The sequence below is a fragment of the Giraffa tippelskirchi genome, chromosome 10 (assembly GCF_054371585.1).
Source record: "Giraffa tippelskirchi isolate mGirTip1 chromosome 10, T2T-mGirTip1v1.2.pri, whole genome shotgun sequence".
NCBI lineage: Eukaryota > Metazoa > Chordata > Mammalia > Artiodactyla > Giraffidae > Giraffa > Giraffa tippelskirchi.
In genome coordinates this window covers 60956337-60984023 of record NC_137284.1, presented here as the reverse complement: position 1 = coordinate 60984023, position 27687 = coordinate 60956337, and the positions used below count along the sequence as shown (strand labels likewise).

Here is a 27687-nt window from a genome sequence, read left to right as displayed (position 1 = left end):
ATCCTGGCTCATTTCAAAGCCCACAGCACACTAGGACTTGATCTTTTGTTTCTGTGACTACACCATTTCCAGTGAACTTCAACTTCACTGGACTTCAGCTACAGACATGACCACATCCTAGACCTTTTTTTTTTTTTTTTTAAATCACTTGGAATTTAGCTGTGAAATGCTATATCCAAACATCCCACTTTCTATTCATTTCAGTTCAGTTCAGTTCAGTCGCTCAGTCATGTCTCTTTGCAATCCCATGACTGTAGCACGGCAGGCTTCCCTGCCCATCACCAACTCCTGGAGCTTGCTCAAACTCAAGTCCATAGAGTGGGTGATGCCATCCAACCATCTCATCCTCTGTCGTCCCCTTTTCCTCCTGCCTTCAACCTTTCCCAGTATCAGGGTCTTTTCCAGTGAGTCAGTTCTTCGCATCAGGTGGCCAAAGTATTAGAGCTTCAGCATCAGTCCTTCCAATGAATATTCAGGACTGATTTCCTTCAGGATTGACTGGTTTGATCTCCTTGCAGTCCAAGGGACTCTCAAGAGTCTTCTCCAACATCACAGTTCAAAGTATCAATTTCTAAAAGTTTACTAATTCTCTTACCCAATCAGTCTCTTCATAATGTTCTTTGATCTTGTAGGGACTTCTTATAGGGAATTTCTCCTTTCTCTTTTCATTTTCTTTCTGCTCCAGCTTAGTCTAACATCAAACACTGTCCTGTCCACATGTCCAAACCCTATGTGCTGTTGTCCTTCCATCAGTCCTGTCAAGGCTCCAGCCCAGGCTCCATCTAACTGGATATCTCATCCATGTCCATATTTGTGCTGCCAAGTTCTCTCGGAGGAAGTCATCCCTGAAGACTGACGCCACTAAAGTGTCCTGATCTCCAACCCATTTGGTCCTCCACACTGCCTAAGTCCATCTTTGCTTCCCTAATCAGTTCTTTCTGTTCTCTTCTGTGACCAGTTGAGACCTGCTCCCCTCAGCACCTCCACTTCCCACTCAGCAGAATATTTCATCTCCCACCTCACTGAGAAAATAGGACCAAGAAGGAGTTCTCTTTGCTTTCATTCACCAAACCTACATGCTTACATATATTTGCCCCCATCTTGTTCTGTTACAACAAAAAAAGTGTCACCTGTTCAAATTTAAAATTCACCCCTGCCTATGCTATGCATCATATTCACTCCAACACTTTTGGGACCCTTTCTCTGCCTTATGCTTATAGGCTTTTTCTACTTATTTTCTTTACTGACTCTTCCACAATAGCAATATCCTCAAGAGCCTCTGAAATCTTCAAAAAAAAAAGAAAATAGAAAAAAAAAGAAGAAAAACCAGCTCTCCACTTTCCACCTTCCTCTCCTCATAGCCAAGCTTCTCGATTTTTCTTCAGTACTTCCTGTTTTCCATGCACTTATTAATCCACTGTTAGCTATGTTCCACTCTCAATGTAATCCAATGGGACTGACTCTACTTGTCATGCACACCAGTGGAGTTACTAAATACAAAGGATATACTGCCGTCTTGATATTACTTCTCTAAAGTACTTGTTGCTGTTGATTACTCCCTCCTCTGTTGCCTTTTGACTTTTCTATCATAGAAAATTTCAAAAATTTAGAAATAGGGTAATACCAATATCCAACTTCTATATTTATCAATATATGGCTAATCCTATTCATCAACATTCACAAGCTGTCCCCTTCCCAACAGATTATTTTTAAACAAATCCCTGATATCATATGACTTCTTCTATAAATATGTATGTGTGCATCTCTAAAAGGTCAAACCACTTAAAGCGATCACAGTGTCATTATGACACCTAAACTAATAATTCATAATTATCAACAAATATTCAGTCAATATTCATATTTCCCTAGTAGCTTTCTAATTTTGTAATGGGTTGTTTGCTTGTATCAAGATCTATATAGGATCCATATTTTGAGATTGGCTGAAATGTCTCAAGTTTTGTTTTGTTCTATTTTGTTTTGACATATAGCTTCCACCTTCCATTTCTTTTTTTTTCCTTAAAATACTATTCTGATTTTGTTGCTGAAATGAGATTAGTTTTCCTATAGATTTCCCCACAGTCTGGATTTGGCTGATTGCATCCCTGTGGTAGTATTTAACATTTTGCATCTGTACCTCCTACTGCCTCTAAATTCAGAGATCTGGTAGATTGATAAGATTCAGATTCAATCTGGGGGACAAACCTACTTCAAAAGTGGTATTATATACTTCCATAATTACGAAGGTGGTTTCTATTTTTAAGATGTTATCAGCAACAATCATTGCTTAGATCATTAGAGGTTGCAAAGTGATAATATTCAAATCTTATCATTTCTTTTTTCCATAATATTTCTATAAAGAAACACTACTCTCATCAAGTATATAGTAACCCTGAAGTACAAATCATATAGAAAAGACAAAATAAACTTTTGATTCTTTCAGAATAAATGACTGATTTTTTCCTTTAGTTATTAGTTTTTAAAATAATAACGTGGTTTCCTTAATATTCTCCAAAGATAATCAATGAGTTTGTTTCTTTTTTCAGTATCATTATGATCTCAACCTATTACTCTTAAAGACAGAAGCTTATTCAGCTTGCTTTCCAAACTCTTCCACAAGAAATCTGTAGCATCTGTTAGCATTCTTACTTTCTATTATGATGAAATACTTCAGACTCATTTTATACATTTCCTGCTCCAGATCTAGAATCATTAATTTCTTCAAGGATCTCTGGGGTTTTTTTTAGAGCCACTGGTATTTAGAAAGCACAATATGGACACCAGAAGAGTCATTGATACTAGATTGATCGTTGTTTCTAAACCTTTTTGGTAGATAGACATGTGAATATGTATTCTTATAGATTTAGAGGTAACAAACACCATGAGTACTTATTGATACATCCAACTCAAACTCAAGATTACAACAGTTTTTACTTAACTTTGTGTACTTGTATATTCTTTCAACCCTGCTGATAATATGAATTCTCAGTGACCTCAACTCTCACAGACATCAACATCAAGATACAAATGCAACAGTATTAGAGACAGAAACAATAAAACCATTAGCAATATGAATACCGAAATTAGTTAAACAATTTTTTTTGGGGGGGAGGAGTCTTTTTATCCTTAAAATATATCTTTTTTGGAATGTATAGTGAAAAATACAGGGTTTTAAAGTCATTTAGAATTGTTCCATACTGTAAGGTTTTGCCTTTAATTTGAACCATGCTAAAGTTGATTTCATGTTACTTCAATGTAAAGGAAGCAATTGTGAAATTTATAACTATGTAAAATAACATTTACATGGTTCTCAAACCAAATGTATTACCGAGGTATACTCAGGGAAGGATGCCTGTTCCTTTAAGCCTTCAGCCTCTCTATAAATAATAATATTTGTGTGTGTGGTTCATCTTTCCAACTTTTAAAAATTTTGAAGTAGACATTTAATTTAGGGGAGGAGACAAGAAGGCAGAGTAGAAGGACTTGAGCTCAACTCCTCTCATGAAAACACCAGAATCACAGTTGACTGCTGAACAACCATCAACAAAAAAGACTTGAACTTACCAAAAGAGATATTCTACACCCAAAGACAAATGGTAGGAGGTGTGCTTTCGCAATATAATCAAATCCCATATGTACCAAATGTATGCTAAGTTGCTTCAGTTGTGTCCAACTCCTTGTGATCCTATGGACCATAGCCTGCCAGGCACCCCTGTCCATAGGATCCTCCAGGCAAGAATACTGGAGCGGGTTGCCATGCCTTCCTCCAGAGGATCTTCCCAACTCAGGTACTGAACCCACGTCTCTTATGTCTCCACATTGACAAAGAGATTTTTTACCACTAGTGCCACCTGGCTGGAAAATTACATTGCAGCCGTTCTCCCATAGGAATGAGAGTTCTGAGCCCCATGTCATCCTCCCCAGCCTGGGGGTCTGGAACTAAGACTAGGAGCTCCCAGAGCATTTGACTTTGAAAGCCAGCAGGCCTTGAGTACAAGAGCTCCACAGGATTGGGGTAAGCAGAGACTCCACTCTTGAAGGGCACACACAAGATTTCATGTGCACCAGAGAACCTGGACAAACCAGTGACTCCACAGAAGCCTGGGCCAGACCTACCTATGGGTCTTGGAGGATTTACTGGGGAGGCAGAAGTCAGCTATGGCTCACTGAGGAAGAAAGGACACTGGCAGCAGAGGACCCAGGGAACATTCATCTGGGTGAGCTCTCCCAGAGGTCACCATTTGGCACTGAGAACTAGCCCTACTCAGCGGCCCACAGGTTCCAGTGCCAGCATGCCACAGGCCAAACAACCAACAGAGTGAGAACACAGTATCACCCATGAGCAGACAGGCTGCCCAAAGCCATCTGAGCCAACAGCCACCTATAAACACACTCTTTGACATGGTCCTACCCACAGAGGGATAAGACTCAGCTCCACCTACTACTGAGTGGGCACCAGCCCCTCCCACCAGGAAGCCTGCACAGGCCCCTAAACCAAGCTCACCCACAAAGTGGGGGGGGGCAAACATTAGAAGCAAGAAGAACTACAACCCTAAAGCTTGAGAAACTGAGACCACAAATACAGAAAGTTAGGCAAAATGAGACAGCAGAGAAATATGCTGCAGATGAAGGAAGAAAATAAAGAACAATTAAGTGAAGTGGAGATAGGCAATTTCCTGAAAAAGAATTCAGAGTAATGACAGTAAAGACGATCCAAGATATTGGAAACAGATTGGAGACACAGACCAAGAGGACATAAGAAATGTTCAATAAAGAGCCAAAGAATTGATACTTTCGAACTGTGGTGCTGGAGAAGACTCTCGAGAGTCCTTTGGACTGCAAGGAGATCAAATCAGTGAATCCTAAAGGAAATCAACCCTGAATATTCATTGGAAGGACTGATGCTGAAGCTTAAGCTCCAATACTTTGGACACCTGATGCAAAAAGCCGACTCATTGGAAAAGACCCTGATGCTGGGAAAGATAGAGGGCAAAAAGAGAAAGGAGTGGCAACTGTAACTGCTATGGTTACAGAGCTAACCTACTCAATGGACATGAGTTTGAGCAAACTCCAGGAGATAGTGAAGGATAGGGAAGACTGGTGTGTTGCAGTCCATGGGGTCGCAAAGAACTGCACATGACTTAGTGACTGAACAACAACCACAGAAGCTTTAAAGAACAAACAGAGGAGAACAATACAATAACAGAAATGAAAAATAACTAGAAGGAATAATAGTAGAATAAATAAGGCAGAATGAATAAGTGACCTGGAAAACACATTGGGGAAATCACTGCTACAGAACAGAATAAAGAAAAAAGAACAAAAAGAAATGAGAACAGTCTAAGAGACCTCTAAGGCAACATTAAATGTACCAATATTTGCATTATAGGGGACCCAAAAGGAAAAGAGAGAAAGGATCTGAGAAAATATTTGACGAGATAATAGCTGAAAACTTTCCTAACACAAAAAAGGAAATAGGCACCCAAATCCAGACATTGCAGAAAGGCCCATGCAGGATAAACCCAAGGAGGAACATGCTGAGAAAAATAGTAATCAAACTGACAAAAATTAAAGACAAAGAAAAAACATTAAAAGCAACAAATAATATACAAAGGAATTCCCATAAGATTATCAGGTGATTTCTCAGCAGAAACTCTGCAGGCCAGAAGGGAATGACATGACATATTAACAAATGATAAAAGGGAAGAACTTACAACCAAGAATACTCCACCTAGCAAGGCTCTCATTCAGATCTGATGGAGAAATCAACAGCTTTACAGACAAGCAAAAGCTAAGAGAATCTAGCACCACTGGACCAACTTTGTAACAACTGCGAAAAGAACTTCTCTAGGAAGAAAAGAAAAAGCCACAACTAGAAAGAAGAAAATTACCAACAGAAAAGTTCACTGGTTAGGGTAAAAATACAGTAAAAGTAAGAAATCATTCACACACAAATATACAAAACCAGCAATCATGAGAAGAGGAGAATACAAATGTGGGATATTCGAAATGCATTTGAAATTAACAGACCAATAGCATAAAACAACCTTGGATACATACAGATTGCTATATCAAAACCTTATGGTAACCACAAGCCAAAAATCTATAATAGATATATACATAAAAAGTAAAAAAGCAATCCAAACACAGTACTCAAGATACTCATCAAATCACAAAAGAGAACAAAACAGGAAAGAAAAAAGACCTACAAAAACAAACTCAAAACATTTAAGACAATGCAAATAGGAACATATATATCAATACTTACTTTAAATGAAAATGAATGAAATCCTCCAATCAAAAGACACAGGCTTGCTGAATAGATACAAAAACAAAACCAGTATATATGCTGTCTACAAGAGACTCACTTCAGACCTAGGAACACATACAGACTGAAGCTGAGGGGATGGAAAAAGATATCCCATGCAAATGGAAATCAAACATCATAACAGACAATACCGACTTCAAAACAAAGACTATTACAAGAGACAAGGAAGGACACTACATAGTGATCAAGGGATCAATCCAATAAGACATAACAATTGTAAATATTTATGCACTCAACACAGAAGCACCTCAGTACATAAGACAAGCACCAACAAACACAAAAGGGATAATTGACAGTAACACAATAATAGTGGGGGACTTTAACACCCCACTTACAACAATGGACAGATCATCCAGACAGAAAATTAATAAGGAGACATATTAATAAGGAAACTTATTAAAAATTAATAAGGAAACATAAAGCCATAAATGAAACATTAGACCAGCTGGACTTAACTTATATTTATAGAGCATTCCATCCAAAAGCAGCAGAATACACATTCTTCTCAAGGGCATGTGAAACATTTTCTGGGATAGATCACATGCTGGGCCATAAAGCAAGCCTTGATGAATGTAAGAAAACTGAAAACATATGAAACATGTTTTCTGACAGGAATGATATGACATTAGAAATCAACTATAAGAAAAAAAAGTTGTAAAAGCCACAAACACATGGAGACTAAGCAATATACCACTCAACAACTAATGGATCACTGAAGAAATCAATGAGGAAATCCCAAATAAACAACCAAACCTTACACCTAAAGCAACAAGAAAAAGAATAAATAAAGCACAAAGCTAGTATAAGGAAAGAAATCAAAGATCAGAACAGAAATAAATGAAATAAAGAATAGAAAAAACTCAGTGAAACTAAAAGTTGGTTCTCTGAAAAGATAAACAAAATTGATAGGTCTTTAGCTAGACTCATCAAGAAAAAAGAGGGCTCAAATAAATACCACTAGAAATGAAAAAGGAGAAGTTACAACTGACATCACAGAAATGCAAATGAATCATAAAAGACTACTATAGGAAACTCTATGCCAATAAAATGGACAACCTAGAGAAAATGGACAAATTCTTAGAAAGATACAATCTACAAAGACTGAACCAGGAAGACACAGAAAATATTAACAGAACAATCACAAGCACTGAAAGTGAAACTATGATTTAAAAATTCCCAACAAACACAAGTCTGTGACCAAATGGCTTCATAGGAAAATTCTATCAAACATTGAGGTAAGTGTGTGCATGCATGCTCAGTCATGTCCAACTCTTTGTGATCCCATGGACTAAAGTCCACCAGGCTCCTCTGTCCATAGGATTCTTCCAGCAAGAACACTGGAGTGGGTTATTACCATTTTCTCCCCCAAGGGATCTTCCTGGCCCAAGGATCAAACCTGTGTCTCAATGCAGTATCTCCTGCATTGCATGCAGATTTTTTTTTACTGCTGAGCCACTGGGGAAATCCACATTTAGAGAAGAGGTAACACCTATAAATTGCAGAGGAACGAACACTCCCAGACTAATTCTATGAAGTATCACCCTGACACCAAAACCAGACAAAAATATCATAAAAAAAGAAAACTGCAGGCTAATATCACTGATGGACTTAGATGCAAAAATCCTCAACACAGTACTAGCAAACATAATTCCTACATTAAAAGGATCATACACCTTGATCAAGTGGGATTTATCCAGGGATGCAAGAAGTTTTCAGTATCTTCAAATCAGTGGGATGCATCACACTAACAAACTGAAGAATAAAAACCATATGATTATCTCAATAGATGCAGAAGAAACTTTTGACAAAATTCAGCATCCACTTATAAAAACTCTCTAAAAGGTGCACATAGAAGGAACCTATGTCAACATAACATAAGCCATATATGACAAACCCACAGCTAACACCACACTCTATGAGGAAATGCTGAAAGCATCTACTCTAGGACTAGGAACAAGACAAGAATGTCCACTCTTGCCACTTTTATTCAACATAGGTTTGGAAGCTCTAATCACAGCAATCAGAGAAGAAAAAGTAATAAAAAGAATTCAAGTAGAAAAAAGAAGTAGTAAAACTGTTACTGTTTGCAGATGACATGATACTACATATAGTTCAGGATGGGGGACATGTACACCTGTGGCTGATTCATGTCAATGTATGGCAAAAACCACCACAATATTGTGAAATAATTATCCTCCAATTAAATAAATTAATTAAAAAAAAGAAAATCCTAAAGATGCTACCAGAGAACTACTAAAACTCATCAGTGAACTTGGTAAAGTTGCAGGATACAAAATTAATACTCAGAAATCTCATGCATTTATATACACTAACAACCAAAGATCACAAGGAGAAATTAAGGCAACAATCCCATTTACCACTGCATCAAAAAGGATAAACTACCTAGGAACAAATCTACATAAGGAGCAAAAGACTTGTACTTTGAAAACTATAAGACATTGATGAAAGAAATCAAAGATGATACAAACAGATGGAAAGATATACCATATTCTTGAATTAGAAGAATCAATATTGTCAAAATCAATATACTACTGAAGGCAATTTACAGGTTCAATGCAATTCCTATTAAATTACCAATGGCATTTTTCATAGAACTAGACAAAAATTTTAAAATTTGTATGGAAACACACAAGACCCTGAATAGCCAAAGTAAACCTGAGAAAGAAAAATGGAGCTGGAGGATCAGGCTCCCTGACTTCACAATATACTACAAAGATACAGTCATCAAAACAGTATGAAATTGGTATAAAAATAGAAATATAGATCAATGGAACAAGACAGAAAACTTAGAGATAAACCCATGCACCTATGGGCACCTTATCTTTGACAAAGGAGGCAAGAATATACAACGGAGAAAAGGCAGTTTCTTCAATAAGTGTTGTTGTATAAAGTTGACTACATGTCCACTACATGCAAAAGAATGAAATTAGAACATTCTTTAACATCATACACAAAAATAAGCTCCCCTCAGAGGAAAACATAGGCAGAACACTGACATAAATCACAGCAATATCTTTTTGGATCCACCTCCAAGAGTAATGAAAATAAAACCAAAAATGAACTAGTGGGACCCAATTAAACTTAAAAGCTTTTGCACCATAAAGGAAACTATAAACAAAACCAAAAGACAATCCACAGAATGGAAGAAAATATTTGCAAATGATGCAACCAACAAGGGATTAATCCTCCAAATATATAAACAGCTCATGCAGCTCAGCATAAAAAACAACCAAATCAAGAAATGGGCCAAAGATATAAAGAGACATTTCTCCCAAGAAGATATACAGATGTCCTGAAAGCATGTGAAAAGATGCTCAACATTGCTAACCCTTAGAGAAATGCAAATCAAAACTACAATGACATACCACCTCATTCTAGTCAGAATGGCTAACAACAAAAAGTCTACAAAAAATAAATGCTAGAGAGGGTTTAAAGAAAAGGGAACTCTCCTATGCTATTGGTGGGACTGTAAATTGGTACAACCATTATAAAGCACAGTATGGGGGTTTCTTAACAGCTAAAATTAGAGTTACCATATGACCCAGCAATCCCACTCAGGCATATATTGAAACAAAACCATAATTAGAAAAGATACATACACCCCAATGTTCACTGCAGCACTGTTTATAATAGGCAAGACATGGAAGCAACCTAAATGTCCATCAACAGAGGAATGGATAAAGAAGATGTGGTATATATATACAACAGAATATTACTCAGCAAAAAAAAAAGAATGAAGTAATGCCATTTGCAGCAACATGGATGGACTTAGATATTGACATACCGAGTGAAGTAAGTCAGACACAGAAAGACAAATATCACATGTCACTAATATGTGGAATCTAAAAAAGGCAGGGGGTAAAATGAACTTTTTATAAAACAGAAGTAGAGTCACAGAGGCAGAAAACAAACTTACAGTTACCAGGGCATAAGTAGGGGAGGGATAAATTGGGAGACTGGGCTTTGCATATATATATGTCACATATATTTGTAACATATATATGTCACATACACATATATATGTGCATACACATATATATGTCATATATTTGCACATATATATGTAACATTACATAACAATCTTGGGTGTTCATTGGAAGGTCTGATGTTGAAGCTGAAACTCCAATACTTTGGCCACCTCATGTGAAGGGTTGACTCATTGGAAAAGATCCTAATGCTGGGTAGGATTGGGGGCGGGAGGAGAAGGGGACGACAGAGGATGAGATGGTTGGATGGCATCACCGACTCGATGGACATGGGTTTGGGTAGACTTCGGGAGTTGGTGATGGACAGAGAGGCCTGGCGTGCTGCAATTCATGGGGTCGCAAAGAGTCGGACACGACTGAGTGACTGAACTGAACTGAACTGATGTAACATTACATATATATGTAATATATATATATAAATATGTTACTACTATAACATCTATTTCTGCTTATTGACTATGATAAAGCCTTTGACTATGTGGATCACAATAAACTGCGGAAAATTCTGAAACAGATGGGAATACCAGACCACCTGACCTGCCTCTTGAGAAACCTGTATGCAGGTCAGGAAGCAACAGTTAGAACTGGACATGAAACAACAGACTGGTTCCAAATAGGAAAAGGAGTACGTCAAGGCTGTATACTGTCACCCTGCTTATTTAACTTATATGCAGAGTACATCACGAGAAACGCTGGGCTGGAGGAAGCACAAGCTGGAATCAAGATTGCTAAGAGAAATATCAATAACCTCAAATATGCAGATGACACCACCCTTATGGCAGAAAGTGAAGAAGAACTAAAGAGCCTCTTGATGAAAGTGAAAGAGGAGAGTGAAAAAGTTGGCTTAAAGCTCAACATTGAGAAAACTAAGATCATGGCATCTGGTCCCATCACTTCATGGGAAATAGATGGGGAAACAGTGGAAACAGTGTCAGACTTTATTTTTGGGGGCTCCAAAATCACTGCAGATAGTGATTGCAGCCATGAAATTAAAAGACACTTACTCCTTGGAAGGGAAGGTATGACCAACCTAGACAGCATATTAAAAATCAGAGACATTACTTTGTCTAGTCAAGGCTATGGTTTTTCCAGTGGTCATGTATGGATGTGAGAGTTGGACTATAGAGAAAGCTGAGTGCAGAAGAATTGATGCTTTTGAACTGTGGTATTGGAGAAGACTCTTGAGAGTCCCTTGGACTGCAAGGAGATCCAACCAGTCCACCCTAAAGGAGATCAGTCCTGGGTGTTCATTGGAAGGACTGATGTTGAAGCTGAAACTCCAATACTTTGGCCACCTGATGCGAAGAGCTGACTCATTGGAAAAGACCCTGATGCTGGGAAAGAGTGAGGGCAGGAAGAGAAGGGGACGACAGAGGATGACATGGTTGGATGGCATCATCGACTCAGTGAATATGGGTTTGGGTAAACTCCGGGTGTTGATGATGGACAGGGAGGCCTGGCGTGCTGCGGTTCATGGGATCATAAAGAGTTGGACATGACTGAGCAACTGAACTGAACTGAACTATAACTATTATATATAAAATAGATAATAATAAGAATATACTGTTCAGCACAGGGAACTCTACTCAATACTCTGCAATGACCTATATGGGAAAATAATCTAAAAAAAAGTATGGCTATATGTGTATGAATAACTGATTCACTTTGCTGTACATCTGAAACTAACATAATATTGTACCCCAGTGTTCATCGCAGCACTGTTTACAATAGCCAGGACATGGAAGCAACCTAGATGTCCATCAGCAGACGAATGGATAAGGAAGCTGTGGTACATATACACAATGGAATATTACTCAGCCATTAAAAAAAATACATTTGAATCGGTTCTACTGAGATGGATGAAACTGGAGCCCATTATACAGAGTGAAGTAAGCCAGAAAGAAAAACACCAATACAGTATACTAATGCATATATATGGAATTTGAAAGATGGTAACGATAACCCTATATGCGAGACAGAATAAGAGACACAGATGCATAGAACAATTTTATGGACTCTGAGGGAGAAGGTGAGGGTGGGACGTTCTGGGAGAATAGCATTGAAACATGTATATTATCATATGTGAAACAGAACACCATTCCATGTTCGATGCATGTGACAAGGGCTCAGGGCCGGGGCAATGGGATGATCCAGAAGGATGGGATGGGGAGGGAGGTGGGTGGGGGGTCCAGGAAGGGGAACACATGTAAACCCATGGCTGATTCATGTCAATGTATGGCAAAAACTATTACAATATTGTAAAGTAATTAGCCCCCAACTAAAATAAATAAATTTATAAAAAATAAAATAAAATAAAAATAAAATGAAAAAAAAAAAAAAAACAATATTGTAAATCAACTATACTCCAAAAAATTTTTTAAAAAGATACATGTACCCTAATGTTCACTGCAGTACTATTTACAATAGCCAAAACATAGAAGCAACATAAATGTCCACAGATAGAACAGTGGATAAAGAGGATGTGGTACATAATACATAATGGAATATTACTCAGTCAAAACAAAGAATAATACCGTTTGCAGCACACCTAGAGATTACTTACCAAGTGAAGTAATCAGACAGAAATACAAACATCATATGATATCACTTGTATGCGGAATCTAAAACAATGATACAAATGGACCTATTTACAAAACAGAAACAGACTCACAGACTTCAAAACCAAACTTATGTTACCAAAGGGGAAAAGTGGGGGGAGGGATAGATCAGGAGATTGAGACTGACACACACACACTACTGTATAGCCCAGGGAGCTCTACTCAATACTCTATAATAAACTATATGGGAAAACAACCTGAAAAAGAACAGAATCACTTTGCTGTACTCGTAAAATTAACACATCCATCACTGCGAATTAACTATAATATAAAACAAAAATTAAATTTAAAAAGTGTATAAGTAAACAGTAATTGATGACAACAAACTGTTTACATGTTTCTCCACCTTGCTTTTCTCATTTAAAAAATATATTCTGGAGATCACTTCATAAGAGTACAAGAACATCTTCATTTTTTTCTACATCTGAATAGTACTCCCTTCATGTGGACATGCCATACTTTTGATTTGTTCAGTGTCCTACTGATGGACTTTTGGGTTTTTTCCAGTGTTCTGCGATTCAAGATAGTCTTTCTCTATCAAGAAACCTCTCTGTGTAAGTCTTTTTCTTATTTATTGCTGTATCTTTGGCATTAGATATCCTAGAATATCTATATATACTTAGTATATTAGTATATACTAATAGATACTAGTATATCTTTGGCATTAGAATCCTAGAAGTGGGAACTGCTCTACCAATGAGCAAATATGTATTCATTATTTTTAGATATTGCCAAATTCCCCTTCCTAGTGTTGTACTGTTTGCATGTCCAATGACATTGTAGAAGAATGGTTGTTTTCTTTCAGTCTCACCACAGAGAATGCTATCTTCTGGATTTACGTCAATCTCATAGTTGAAAAAAGGTTTCTCAACTTGGTTTCAGTTTGAATTTCTAAGTGTGGTTGTTTTTCATGCAGTTAAGAGCCAACTCTGTCCTCTTGATATGGTCTCTTTTCATTAATATCCTGGAAGCCCCATTTGCAAACAATTCTATTTTTTCCTATTTCTTGGGTTGTTAATTTTTAATCTCCTTTTCTACTTCTATAACTCCTATTTATTTCCTAAATATTTTCTTTCTCTGCATTGTGTTTCAGCATTTCTTTTAAGATCCACTCCTTGGACTTAATAATCATTGTTATTCTTATTGCAATTAAGTCTGTACCTGCAGCCCAAAACTCTCCCTCTTCTTCTGTCCCAATTCTCAAACTGCGTAGTGAAGGTTGTGAATTGTGCCTCCCAGGCACCTTAAACCCAACCTGTATGCTGCCCCTTATCATCACACCCTTCTTTGGGCACTGTTCAGAACGGCAACCCACTCCAGTGTTCTTGCCTGGAGAATCCCAGGGACAGGGGAGCCTGGTGGGCTGCTGTCTATGGGGTCGCACAGAGTTGGACACGACCAAAGTGACTTAGCAGCAGCAGCAGCGCAATGAATGCCACCCCAGATCTCCAGCTGCCCCAGTCTTAAACCTGGGCTCTTTTCTGCTGATTCTCTCTCTCACCTTCCTTGAATCAAATCAATCGCTAAATTCTGTGACTTTTTCCTCATAAATGATTCTTGAATCCATCTACTTTTCTCCATTTCAAATTACCGATTTAAGCCACTGTCGTGTCTTCCCTGGACTCCGGCACCTTTCTTGTAGGTGGCCTTTCCTAGTTTTACTTGCTCCCAAACATGATCAGAATTACCTTTACAAGTACAAATAAGAGGACTACCCTGGAAGCACCGTGGATAAGAATCTGCCTGCCAATGCAGATGATACTGGTTTGATCCCTCATCCAGGAATATCCTACATGCCCTGGTGCACATAAGCCCATGCGCCACAGCTACTGAGCCTGTGTTCTAGGGCCCATGAGCCACAACTACTGAAGCCCCCGTGCCTAGAGACTGTGCTCTGCAACAAGAGAAGACATCGAAATGAGAAGCCCGTGTACTGCAATGAAGAGTAGCCCCCACTCAAAGCAATTAGAGAAAGCCCATGCAAAGCAATAAAGACCAGCGCAGTCATAAATAAATAAAAATGTTTTAGAAGTACAAATAAGACAGTGCCATTTACTCATTTGAAAACCACCAAAAACTCAAAAAGTCCCTAAAACCAAGAAACCCGTCTCAAGTCCTGTATTTCCATAGATACAGATGTATATAACCAGTGCAAAGCTCTGGATACTCAATACTGAACTGATAACAGGGGGTACCTCTGGGGAGAAGGCTAGGATCAAAGTCAATGAAGGGGGTGCCATGGGCAGGCTTACTGTTGGTGAAGAAGGACTTGTTTTATCATTATTTGCATTGTCTGAATTTTTACAATTAGAGTATTCTCCAGTAACATAGATTACTTATATATGTTAAAATAAACGGACTGAGAAAGTAAGCCTTAACTAGCTCACACGCAGGTCGGGTTCACCAGAAAGTTGTATGAATTCCCAACGTCAGGTCTCCTAGAAGAGACTTCAGACTCCCCACAATTCCTCGCAGGGGACAACACTGTCGTCTTGCCTAGGTGCGACCTGGGAAAGTACACCAAGGTGTGCTTACCTTCGTAGTCCACAGTTTGACGGTCCAGTCAAATGACGACGTGACAAACAGGTGTGAGAAGTCGATTGGGCCCACTGCCATGTGGCAGTTAATTCCTGTCACTGGGCCTTGGTGGCCTTCGAAGACTTCCCCGATGCCAGCTTTGCTGCATGAAGACCACACAAGACAAGAGTTTCAGTGGCCTTCACAAATCAGTGACTGCTTTTAAGGAAAAAAAACAAACAAAACAGGTTTGTCTCTGCATGATTACTTCTCCATAATTTTGCACAGCCATAGACCACCAGACATGAAGCTCACTGTCACAGTTACCTTGAGAGAAATAAATGCTATCTTGCTCTCAGTGATTTAAAGACAACATGGAGCAATAACATCTTTTTAATCTTCAGAATTTAACATTGAATTTTATCACTTAATCCTTTCTCAGGAGTATTTCAAAGCCCATCACTGCTGATGAAGCTATTAATACTTTGATGGAAAACACATACAGTCAACCATCAATATCCACTGATGCCTGTGATATGGAGGGGCAGCTATACCGTGCCATTTTTAGATGGGACTTGAACATCCTTAGATTTTGGTACCTGCAAGGGCTCCTAGAACCAATTCCCCATGGATTCAGACACCAGGGGACAACTATATACTCAGATCCCAGAGCTTTCATAGTTATAATAAGATGATTCTATTCTTGTGATGACATTTGGCACAACTTCCATTTTAAATCCTTTTAGAGAAGACTTAGACCTGGGTTTGATCCCTGGGTCAGAAAGATGTCCTGGAGAAGGAAATGGCAACTCACTCCAGTACTCTTGCTTGGAAAATTCCATGGACGGAGGAGGCTGGTAGGCTATAGCTCATGGGGTCGCAAAGAGTCAGACACGACTGAGCGACTTCACTTTCACTTTGGCTATAAAACTTCACATATCCTTGAGTACATGCATTTACCCTTTCAAGAAAATATTTCTCCTTTAAAGTTTTTTTTTTTTTTTTTTTTGATGTGGGCCATTTTTTAAGTCTTTCTTGAATTGGTTACAATATTGCTTCTGTTTTTTTCTGTTTTGGTTTTTTGGTCTCCAGGCATTTGAGATCCTAGCTCCCCCACCAGGAATCAAACCCACACCCCTTGCATTGGAAGATAAAGCCTTAACCACTGGACCTCGAGGGAAGTCCCTCAAGAAAATTTCTTAAATTAGGTTGAGACTCCTGAAAATGTAAAACTTTGTGGAAACCCTTGTTGTCACAAAAATAATAGGCAAAATAACTTAAATGTAATACAGAGGAAATTATGTTTTCACTGAAAGGAGGAGAGTAATTTACAAATCCACTAAACGTAAATTCCATAAGACCTTGTTTTTCTTGCTGCACAGTGTAGTAAGTGCTCGATAAACACTTGTTGAACAAAACAGCAAAGGAAGAGACAAAGGTATGCCTTTCTCCCCAAGAGAAGCACATTTGAGAAATGGTGATACACAGCTTGAAAGTTATCCACAGATATATGTCATTTCTTGAACTAAGCTGGGATTGTTTCCATCACCCATTATTATACAACAGTCTGCATGCAATAACACCCAATTAGAAAATATATCAAAATGCTGTATTTTAAAAATTCATGTGCACAAGGTTATAAATATGACAAATACAGAGGGGTTGTGGTATCTAAATATTATACCACAAAGAGTGAAAATGAATTAAGTCATTAAAGCATATGAGCTTCTGGGGCACCAGTAAATGTCAGTGTGTTGAGCAAAATTTGAAATCACTAGCCAAGTGCTGTAGTGTAACAGGCACTCAAAAATCGTGCCTGGTAAAACTGCCAACAGCAGTTCTACATGTGATCGTTTACATTCGTTCTAGAGAACTTGAGGAACTGATCTTTGAAGTGGCCCCAGGTGAGATTGCACTTGCCCGTAACAGCATCCTGAAAGGGTTTATAGGGTGCAAAATGAGAACCTTATTTAATTTATGGAAGTGGATTTGCACCTTTTCCATGTTAGCTGAAAAATAGAAATTTCACACCTCTCCTCTGTAGCCCTATATGACCCACTTAAGATTACTATGAAGCCAAACGCCTGTGACTTTATAACTTTACTAAGATCTGTGTTTTTTATTTCAGATGGATGGACCAATGTAAAAAGCAAAATCAAGCTTGTTGTAAAATGACTTGTGATTTGTACCTTGCGTGCATGCTAAGTTGCTTCAGTCGTGTCTGATTCTTTGAGACCCCATGGACTGTAGCCTACCAGGCTCCCCTGTCCATGGGATTCTCCAGGCAAGAATACTGGAGTAGTTTGTCACTCCCTTCTTCAGGTGATCTTCCCAACCCAGGGATCCAACCTACATTTCTTATGTCATTGGCAGGCAGGTTCTTTACCACTAGTGCCACCTGGGAAGCCCCTTAGGTCCCCTTCTTTTGAACACAGTGCATCTTCTGATTGTGCTTGAAAAGGAAAAGAGCCACAGAGCAAAAACATTCATCATGCAAATGATTAGTCACATTAGAGAATTAAAAAAACAAAAATCTGTAAAGTTATCAATGAACATGTTCTGGAGCCCTCACAGATAACTAAGGCCCTGGATTAAGGGAACTGAACCTGTGTCCTGCCAATTCTAATAAATGTGTAGATAAACCTGTGAGCCTTTGTTTGGTCCACTGGGCATTCTGTGCTTCTCTCCTGCCATTTACGACATTCCACCTGTCTTGCAGATGTTTATGTGTTTACCTTTCCCACCATCATCAGTTTCCTGAAGATAGGAACAAGCTTAAATGATGTCTGCATGCCTGGCAACATCTAGCAATGCCCTTTGCTGAGAGTAGTTGTGTAGTGAACATTTCCATGAATGAACAACTTTATCAGATCTTTCTATGTTTTTGGAAAACTCTGATGCATAGTTATAGCCAGTACTAATGAAGGAGGAGGGGGCTTCCTTGGTGACTCAGACTAGGTAGAGAGTCTACCTGCAATGTAGTATACCTGGGTTCTATCTCTGGGTCGGGAAGATCCCCTGGAGAAGGACATGGCTACCGACTCCAGTATTCTTACCTGGAGAATTCCACGGACAGAGGAGCCTGGCAGGCTACAGTCCATGGGGGCACAAAGAGTCAGACACGACTGAGAGACCAACTCTATGAAGTAAGACTGCTGGGCATGGAATTATAAGGAACATCTTCTTAGTCATCATTTACTCATGTGAGGAGGGAAAATACTACTGGTTTCTGTGGGCAGCAAAGTAGGAACTTCATAACTTGTATTGTGTGAATGGGAGAGTCACACGCCTGGGTCATGGATGCCTGGTTCTTTGACGAATCACAAACACACTTGAGTATGGACTTGGAACAATTCCTGGTTCCTCATGCAATCTAAATAGCCTGTGATGAGTGCAGGAGATGCAAAATCAATTGGATTAGAACTTCCAAAGTGAAAGGGAAATAACGCACCAAGGTAAACACAGTGAAACTTTCAAAATATGAGTCCATTTGTTATATCTTGTGTGTAATTTTATAATCTAGTCTAAATTACTGGGTTCCACTTCTTTCCTGAGATTTTCCTAGGAGCATTTGCCAGCCTCTCAATCAAAATAGAGTTTGTATCACCTATCTTCATTCTGAATCTTCATTCTACCTTGTGTATCTCATACTATTTTGGCCTCTGATCGGGAGGAAGGGCCCTAGGGCACCTCTCTATATTATGCAGTTATTTTCATTCTTTGTTCCTTATATAGATTTTTAACTCCTCACTTCCTATGTGCCCAGCACCAAGCAGGAAATCAATAATGAGATGGAAATAGTTCAGCAAAAAAAAAAAAAGGCAGATGGCTGAATAGTTAAAAATGTGATGAATGCTAATGCAGAAGTGATATAAAAATAAATAAAAAAACAAACCCATCTGACAGCTTGTACTCCTATCCCATTTATTCTACTTTAATTTTCTCCAAAGTACTCATCTTCTCAAACCACATATTTACTTGCTTATTAGTTTATTGTCAGTCACCCTCAACCAGAATATAAACTCCAGGTCTGTTTTGTTCCTTACTGCATTCCTTATAAAGTGATGATGCCTGACATACGGTAGGTCCTCAGGAAATATCCCTTAAACGAATGAATGAATAAAGGGAATGACAATTCTATGGAAACACAAAGGAGGAAATGATTTCCTTCATCCAAGGGAGTCAGGAGAGGCTCGTGGTGGCTTTTGCTGGCTTTGTGCTGGCTCTTGAAGGATAAGGGGTTGGGAGGATTAATCAGGCCAAGAAGAGAGAAATACCAGATGTAGCAGGAGAAACTGGATGTACAAACTCATAGATATGTAGTGGGATCAGCAATGGTGGGGGTGGGGGTGTGGCTGGAGCCTAAAGGCTGAAGCTGGGAAGGGGCAGGCGGTAAGGGCAGTCGAGAATCTTCTCTGATATGCTAAGAAGTTCGGGCTTTTTTCCTCCAGGCAATGTGAACCTTCAAAGGCTTACAAATGGCTAATGACCAGAGTGGACAGATGCTATAAAACAGTGAAGACATGAGACTGTGATTTGAATTTCTTCAGAAATGCCTTTCTCATAATGCAAGGTGTTACAATCCGGCAAGCGATAACAGACTTTCGGAAATGAAGAACACATCATGGGTAAGAAAACAGAAACTCACCTTCCATGACGACAGGCCGTGTAGACCGTGCCCTCCTCGCTGCCAACCACGAAGTTATTGACGTCTCCCGTTGGGAAAGCCATTCCAGTAACAGCCACAGGCTTGGACTTATTGTACACCAGCTCCATGCTCTCCTACCAAAACACGGCGTGATTACATTTCCTCTGTCAACTCCTTGCCATGCCAAGGATAGCACGGAAAAATCATTTGACTAAATCATCTGTTTGCTTTTCACACAGCATTACAAAAGACCCCGGCTGTGCCAGAAACCACGCTTTACTGCCCCTGACATTCAAGCTTCTGTGTATCTCTGGTTTCAGGCCGGCTGGATTTCATCAGTATGGGCTGCTGCTTCTGAAGTCAGGCAGAGATGACAGGTGAGAATGTTGAAACTAATGGTGCAGAAACTAAAGATAATACTGTAATGGTTACACTTGTCAGCCCCAGGCTTTAATAAAATACACAATACCCTTGTATTTACAAACATTCTCAAAATCAATTGTTCGTGAGAATACGCATGTATTAATATCAGATGTACAGAGCACATTTGTCAAAGCAGGAGTGTGTGTCCTCCGTGGACTAAAACCAGAGAGTTGTCACTCAGGTCATAAGAACCAGATTTCAATAGGGACTCGAATTCATGAAGGGCAGACATTGGGTGTGTAGGCTGTTAAGTCTGCAAAAAACAATGTTTAAGTTGGTCTTTAAAATAGTAAATGAGGGTCTTTATTTTATCTAAAATGATTTTCAGAATCGGGAATTCCAGTGTATTTTAAAAGACATTCTGCTGAATTAAGGACAGTGAAGAGTAGTTAGATGTAACTAACATTCTTGAATACTTCTGGTTATTTAGATACTAGGTGTATCTGCTTGGTACACCTAAAGTAATTGAAAAAAAAATTCTGAGGGATCATGTTATATTTGGAAGTTTAGTCTCTTTTATGCAAACAAATAAACCGAGGCATCGCGGCCATGGAGTCTATAAATCGGAAGCACATGCTAGCAGTCTGGAACACGCAGACCATGTGGTCATGTGACAAGCTCGCAGTCTCCGAGACCCAGACGCAGGGAGTGCCTGAGTGAGCGGATGCTGTGATGGCAGTAACACAAACCGTGCCATTGCTAAAATTAGCAGAGGGAGGGTACAGCCTCGTGGGCACCCACTTGGGACAGAGAGGGAGCAGGGCAAATGTCTCCTGTTCCCTTGTCTGCCTGCCATCCACAGCCATACCACCGAAATGCTTCCACCTCTTGCCAGAGACAGGCGTCTGCGGGCACCCTAAAACTAATAAAAATGACCCCGCAGCTCCCTCTGCGACGGGCTGTAACCTAAACACACACACACACACACACATACATTTAGTCATCAAAATGGGCAATTAAAAATTCCTAATTAGAGGGTTTACTCGTATCTGTTTGTAATCTCCAGTGCTTTTAAAAGAAAACAACATATTGCTGAGAAATTTAAGACAAAACTGTAAAATACCCACACACAACTCCCAAAACTTGTATAAATGTTAAAGATCAGCAAAAGCAGAGGAACTTAAATGGTAAGGAACTTATGAGCTTGTCCCCCCACACTAAAATGATAAAAAGAACTTTTGTTTTACTATTCTCTACATCTCTATTTTGTGGCGACTTTTGGGGGTTCTTCTTGGTTTCCACATTTCCTTACATCTCCTGAAATTTCCAGTATCTTCTAAACTTCTGATGGAGACCTCCTAGCATTGTTAGTTCAGGAAAGGGGAAAGGAATGTTAAAATTGAGAATCACCTCCTAGTTATCTTATACAATTTTCTTGATGTTTCCTCACATTGTCAAAGGCTACAACAGGAAACTCTGCTCCGTTTTTAGTTGGTGGACATTGAAGTACTTTATTCCCCCACAAAGAAAAGTGGAAAGATGTGGCTATTTGTGTGTGCATGTGTACGTGTTGTCTTCTGTGTGTGTGTACACACGTATATTCTGAAAGTTGCGTTTAGATGTCTCCCCCCCATGGTCTCTTCCACTTCTGCTCCTTCGTTTGGCTCCCATTACTGTCATCAGGAGCAGTTTGGAGATCTTGGAAGTTTTTCATTTTCAACTTCTCATTTGTTGAGCAAGGAATGGCAGGAGCCACCCTAACAAACATTCCAGAGAAGAAAACAGATGGCTGTACAAATTCTTCAAACAGACGAGGCAGTTGTCTAGGCTACAGATGTGAGCAAGGGCTTGGATTTCTGTTTCGCTGGGATACCTTTTTCTCCAAGACAAGCACCCATCAGGGATCGCTCTGCATTTGTTTAACAATGCTGTAGGGTAAGCAGGATTCCTACCGCAGCCAACTTCCATAATTACTATGCTTTAAAATGGATTATTTCATTTTCACTTGAAACTGACCTAAGGATTAACGTATTACAGTAATTACATGATGTGCGGTAAAGGAAATGGGTTTTGGCTTCCAGAGAAGGCTGCCGAAAACAGGCCCCACTCTTTCAAGTGCACCCACTGATTTGAGCTCCTATAGGATGTGAGGGTTTGGCTTTTAGGAACTCCATTCCATTAGGCAGGTATCTCTTTTAACCAGGATGCTCTTATGTGTAGGGGAAAACAAACCCACCTGTGGAGTGGAGAGCATGTCCAGGCTCCAGGAACACATTTTGCCATCGGTGGAGACGGTGATGAGGTTATGAGCATTCTGGGTCCCAACAACATTTACACAGTACACGGGATGCTGCAGAAACGTAAACATGGAGGATCAGATGCTGATCCAAGAGGAAATGCTTCCATCTGAGTGTCAAGCACATTACTCTGAAACATGGATTAAAGAGTGACATGATCCTACAATAATAGAAGCCTTGGGTCATTTGCCACTTTTGATTGGAACCTGATTTCTTTTTAAAAGCTCTGGCAGCACCACGTAGTAGTGGAAATACTCAGAAAGCTTCACCTTGCTCGGTCAGAGGCAATGCAATGGAGCTGAAGCAAGCGGGAGCCAATGAGGACTGGTGGGCCAAAAGGAACACAGGTGAATGTGTGTGACTTACATGAGGCTCCACCATGGAGTTTGGCTTTTAAGCTCACCATGAGTGATGGGAAAGGACAGTCCTCAGAAGGGTAGAATGATTTATTTTTGGAAAGAGTGTTACTAAATCTCAAGTTTAGTGCATCACAGCCACAGTGCCAAACATTTGTTAACATTCTTTATAAAAAGTGGTTAATATTCATCAGCTTCTTTTGATTTGAAGGAGAGATACTGGTGGTGGAAATTATTGGCACAAGGAACCTAGTGAGATAAAATTAGGTTCTTTTTTTGCTACAACATCTAGGATAGGATAATGATAGTTTTTTTTTTTTTTTTTCCCAAAATATTGCTAGAGTAGGATGGAGGCTTACATTTGGCCAGGGCCTTGAAAAAGGTCACTTAAACATCCCAGGAATCATGAGCAAGATGCTCTAACCTTTTGTATAACTCAAGAAGGTTATCCCACTTGGTAGAGTCCTAAATGGTAGGCTCAAATCATTTGCAGCTGCACATTAAATACTAAATGGAAGGTTAGCATAAGCAGAACCTAGCGGTAATTTGGGTTAGATTTCAGGCAGCTTAGCCTTCAGTGGCCAAACCACAACTTAGCTGATGCTTCTCTGTGCAAACAGCTGACAGTCTTTCTCTTGATGAGTTACTGTCCATAAGATCCAGCCAAAAAAACAATGAAACAATCTCTAATACTGGAATGTTGATATCATATAAAGGATGGTTCCCCAACTATTATTATCATATAAACTCTTGGTCAGAAGGAACTGTACTAATCATCAAGTGCAGCTATTCATCTGCCTCTCCCAAGACATGGTCCAAACTCTGCTGAATCTCTTACCCAATTTTAGCACTAATTCTTGGGCGATCCTGCCTTCTACCAATGGGAATAAAGAAAGCTCAAGGAGATATCTTTAGTGAAGCGCCTTCTGACATCATATTCATCAAGTCCAAAATAATACTTAGGGATTGTTCTTGTATTACACCCTTTCCACCCCCACCCCCCACCCCCCTGCCCCAGTCTTGTCTTTCTCAGACTAATCATCACCAGTTCCTTCAACTGGCTTGAGTGTCTGGTTTTCAATACCCTCCCCATCCTGGTCACTCTCTTATGTTTTGCTTTATTTTGTGTGAATTCTCCTGCCAGTGAAATTCTGAGAACGAAACACAACTGTCTACCTATACTCTGACTAACAAGATATAGACATATGGGGGCATTTAACTGTCATTTCTCATGTGATAAAATAAATTTGCCTGTACAAATGTTGACTAAGATTTACACTTGCTTTTTTGGAAATTGCATCACCTCGTTTACCCGTGTGGATAGAGAGTCAGCCAAGTCTCTATATGTTTTTCACACCGTGTTCCTACATAAGCCTTCAAATGAGTCAGCCTCAGTGGGTCTGGATAGTGGAAAGCACAGCAGAGATGTGAAGTGAAATATTCTTCTGATCAGGTCTCTGAATATTGAGAGGACTGATTGGTTGTGGACAATGCTTTCTCCGAAGTCTCTGGTGTATGAAACTCAAGGGTGAGTCATGTGGCATTCTGAGCTCTATGTGCAAATAAATGAAAGAATGGATGAGACAGATTCTCGCTTGAAATTGGCAGACCGTAATAGTGAGAATGAGAAAGCAAGGGCCAAACATTGTTACAAGCTCCAAATCTGCCTAGTGTTTTACAGCCAGAGTCCAGCGGGGGGTTTCTTTTAACCATGCAGCATCAACACAAATCGCCAGAACCTTAATGGGTCAGGACCCCTAAGGGTGGGTGTAGCACAAAAAGAAAGCATCCAGAAGGAGGTATAGAGCAAATGCCCCGAGAAGGAATGTGTGTGGGAGCCCCTCTCTGGCTTTAATCAGTACTACTGGCCTGTGCTTTCAAGAGTAATAAAGCTCAGCTTAAAAGAAAAGAGAGATGCAAAAAAACTAGAACAGAAGCAGGCACATGGGCATGCCTACTTATACACAGACACACACTCACACACACATACACACACACACATCACTACTTAATGTAAAGAAAAAAGCAACAGTGCAGCTCATTTTTCCAGTATAAAGGCCAGATTGTTTTTATTTATCTTAGGAATAAACTTGCTGTGTGGCAGAAGGTTTTTGCTTTAATTAGGATTTCCTGTTGTCCCAAATGCATATGTGTGGTGGGTGTGAAAGGAAATTAGTTAGTAATCTGTGGTGGGCCTCTTTTTCCTTAACCACTTTTGATCCTGGTGCCAATCTGCCAGGCATTAGTGGAGGTTGAAAGACAGTTACAAAATTAACTGAGCCCTTTGAGCTGTGGATTCAACAGAACACAGCAAAAGAGAAAAGAGTTGTTCTTTTCTAACAGAAGTAACTGTTTGATAACAGAGATAATGTCACTGTTTGATAATAGTATTTTTGTTGTGATGATCACATCGTAAGTTGCTTGAAAAAGATAGATGAATACTTTGGAAGAGCCCTGCATTTGGATTCTCCCCAGAAGCTTTGTGCTGAATGTTCTCATAGTTGGATTTATGACTTCTTGAAATTTCAGAAGGTATGCTCACAAACACACCAGATAGGCGCACAGAGCCAAGAAGTGGCTTCATGCTTCTTGAGCAAACACCTGCATCAAGCCTGTCTCCTCCTGCGTCACAATTTTCTGTTATTAGTTTGAAGAAGTGGGGTAGGCAAGAGCAATTTTCTAAGATCCCCAAGAACTAGTTTCACCTGCATGCGTCTTAGGTCCGAGTCAATCAGAATTAAGGCTGACTCGATATTTGTCATTTCCCATCGTCAATCTTGCAAGAAAGGGAGAATTTTCCTCTTCATGGTCTCAGCTAAAGCAACTAGCAGTCCTTTTTCAAAGCTAGATGGTTTTAAGACCAGCAGATGAAACAAATGAAGCAACCACATTAAGGAAATTGAAACAATAGTAGAGCTGTTTCCTGGGGCATAATTTGGGCATTTCAGAGAAAGGACATCAGTTCCCCTGAATGTCAGGGTAGAAGAGATTGATGGAGACATGCTTGTCTTCTCATTCCTCCTAACAATTGCTAAACACACCTGTCATTCTCTTAAAGGAAATGACAGAGTAGTTGTCTTACGAACACTATACTGAACCTCTGCTGCTAAATTATGGGTAATGGTTTTGAGATGTTGACTTTTAACCCTATGGATTATATTGTCACTGTAGACTTTACTGTTGAGACTTACACCATGCATTCCAGAATTTAAAGCCATAGCACTCCCTCAATCACAAACGGAAACAGCCTGTTGGCCAAAGTCCCATATGCCATCTCTGAAGAGAACATGCTTACTCTTCATGGTCTGTTTGAAAATATGGAGAGAGTAGCAGGGAAACATATACACTACCATGTGTACACAGATAGTGGGAATCTGCTATATGACTCAGGGAGCTCGAACCAGGGCTCTGTGATAACCTAGACGGATGGGATGGGGTCGGAGGGAGGTTCAAGACGGAGGGGACATATGTATACCTGTGGTTGATGCATGCTGATGTCTGGCAGAAACCAACACAACACTGTGAAGCAATTATCCTTCAATTAAAAATAAATAACTTTAAAAAAAAAGAAAATATGGGTTTCCACCTTATAATATACATGTGAAGAGTTTCTTGGGGAAAACAATTTCACAGAGGCCTCTTCCAATGTTTCTTTCCCTGTCCTTTTTTAGTTTTAAGCTATCTTCCCTGTTGCTTTGGGGACCCCCAAAGAGATCCTTTCTATGTGTTAAAAACGTGAAAGTTAGTCGCTCAGTTGTGTCTGACTCTTTGTGACCCCGTGGACTGTAGCCCACCAGGCTCCTCTGACCATGGGATTCCCCAGGCAGGAATACTGGAGTGGGTTGCCATCTCCTTCTCCACTATGTGTTCAAACTTGTAGATTATTAAGAGATGCCTCTAAACCCAGGGCTTTCTCCACTACTTTCCACTCGGCTTTCCTTTAGTCAGGATGTGATCACTATAAATTAGATACTTCCAGGTTGGAGTCACTAACAACAGAAGCACCTCTTGTCAGTTATGTCCTCTTTCAGGGCTTGGATGGCTGATTGGGATATAATGAGAACTGGACATACCGTGTGTGCAGCCGCAGACAAGGGCGTCCGCTGGACAGGCGTCCTCCGATGACTGCGATTATCCCACAGGACGATCTGGCCCGAGTAAGTTCCCCCGACCACCAAGTTGGGGTGGAAACGAGCAAAGCAGACAGACATCACGGAGGACTGTGGAGGGAAAGTGGAGAAAGGTATGCTATGAAATGGTCGGAGGAGGCTTGTATTATTCTGGAGAGGAAACCGCTGGTCACATTAACTCAGCACCTCCTGGAAATCACAAAGCAACTGTTCAGCACAGAGTTAGTAGAACATCATGTAACGGACACAGACTTTCCCTGGAGAGGTTGACCAATGTTTACTGCTTGAAGCTTGAGATCTCAAGTCCTGGCCATGTTATCAAATAGGCGTAAGACCCATCTTATGTACATCACCGCTCTGTGGTCTGTAAAGATTGGTTTGTAGAAATTTCCCATTTATCAATAAAACTTCATCAGAACTAATATT

The 27687-nt window shown here is 39.7% G+C and overlaps 1 protein-coding gene across 8 annotated transcripts in view; it reads right to left on the bottom strand.

Moving 5' to 3' along the window:
• The window catches only part of DYNC1I1 (dynein cytoplasmic 1 intermediate chain 1), a 402307-nt gene that overhangs the window by 59606 nt on the left and 315014 nt on the right, over nucleotides 1-27687 (bottom strand). For all 8 annotated transcript variants that reach the window (XM_081531541.1, XM_081531539.1, XM_081531543.1 and 5 more), the window contains 4 exons: nucleotides 27205-27351; nucleotides 22715-22828; nucleotides 20116-20249; nucleotides 15486-15630 (listed from right to left, as the gene is read on the bottom strand). In XM_081531541.1, coding sequence (XP_081387667.1) covers nucleotides 15486-15630; nucleotides 20116-20249; nucleotides 22715-22828; nucleotides 27205-27351 — 540 coding nt within the window. The remainder of the gene's footprint in view (nucleotides 1-15485; nucleotides 15631-20115; nucleotides 20250-22714; nucleotides 22829-27204; nucleotides 27352-27687) is intronic.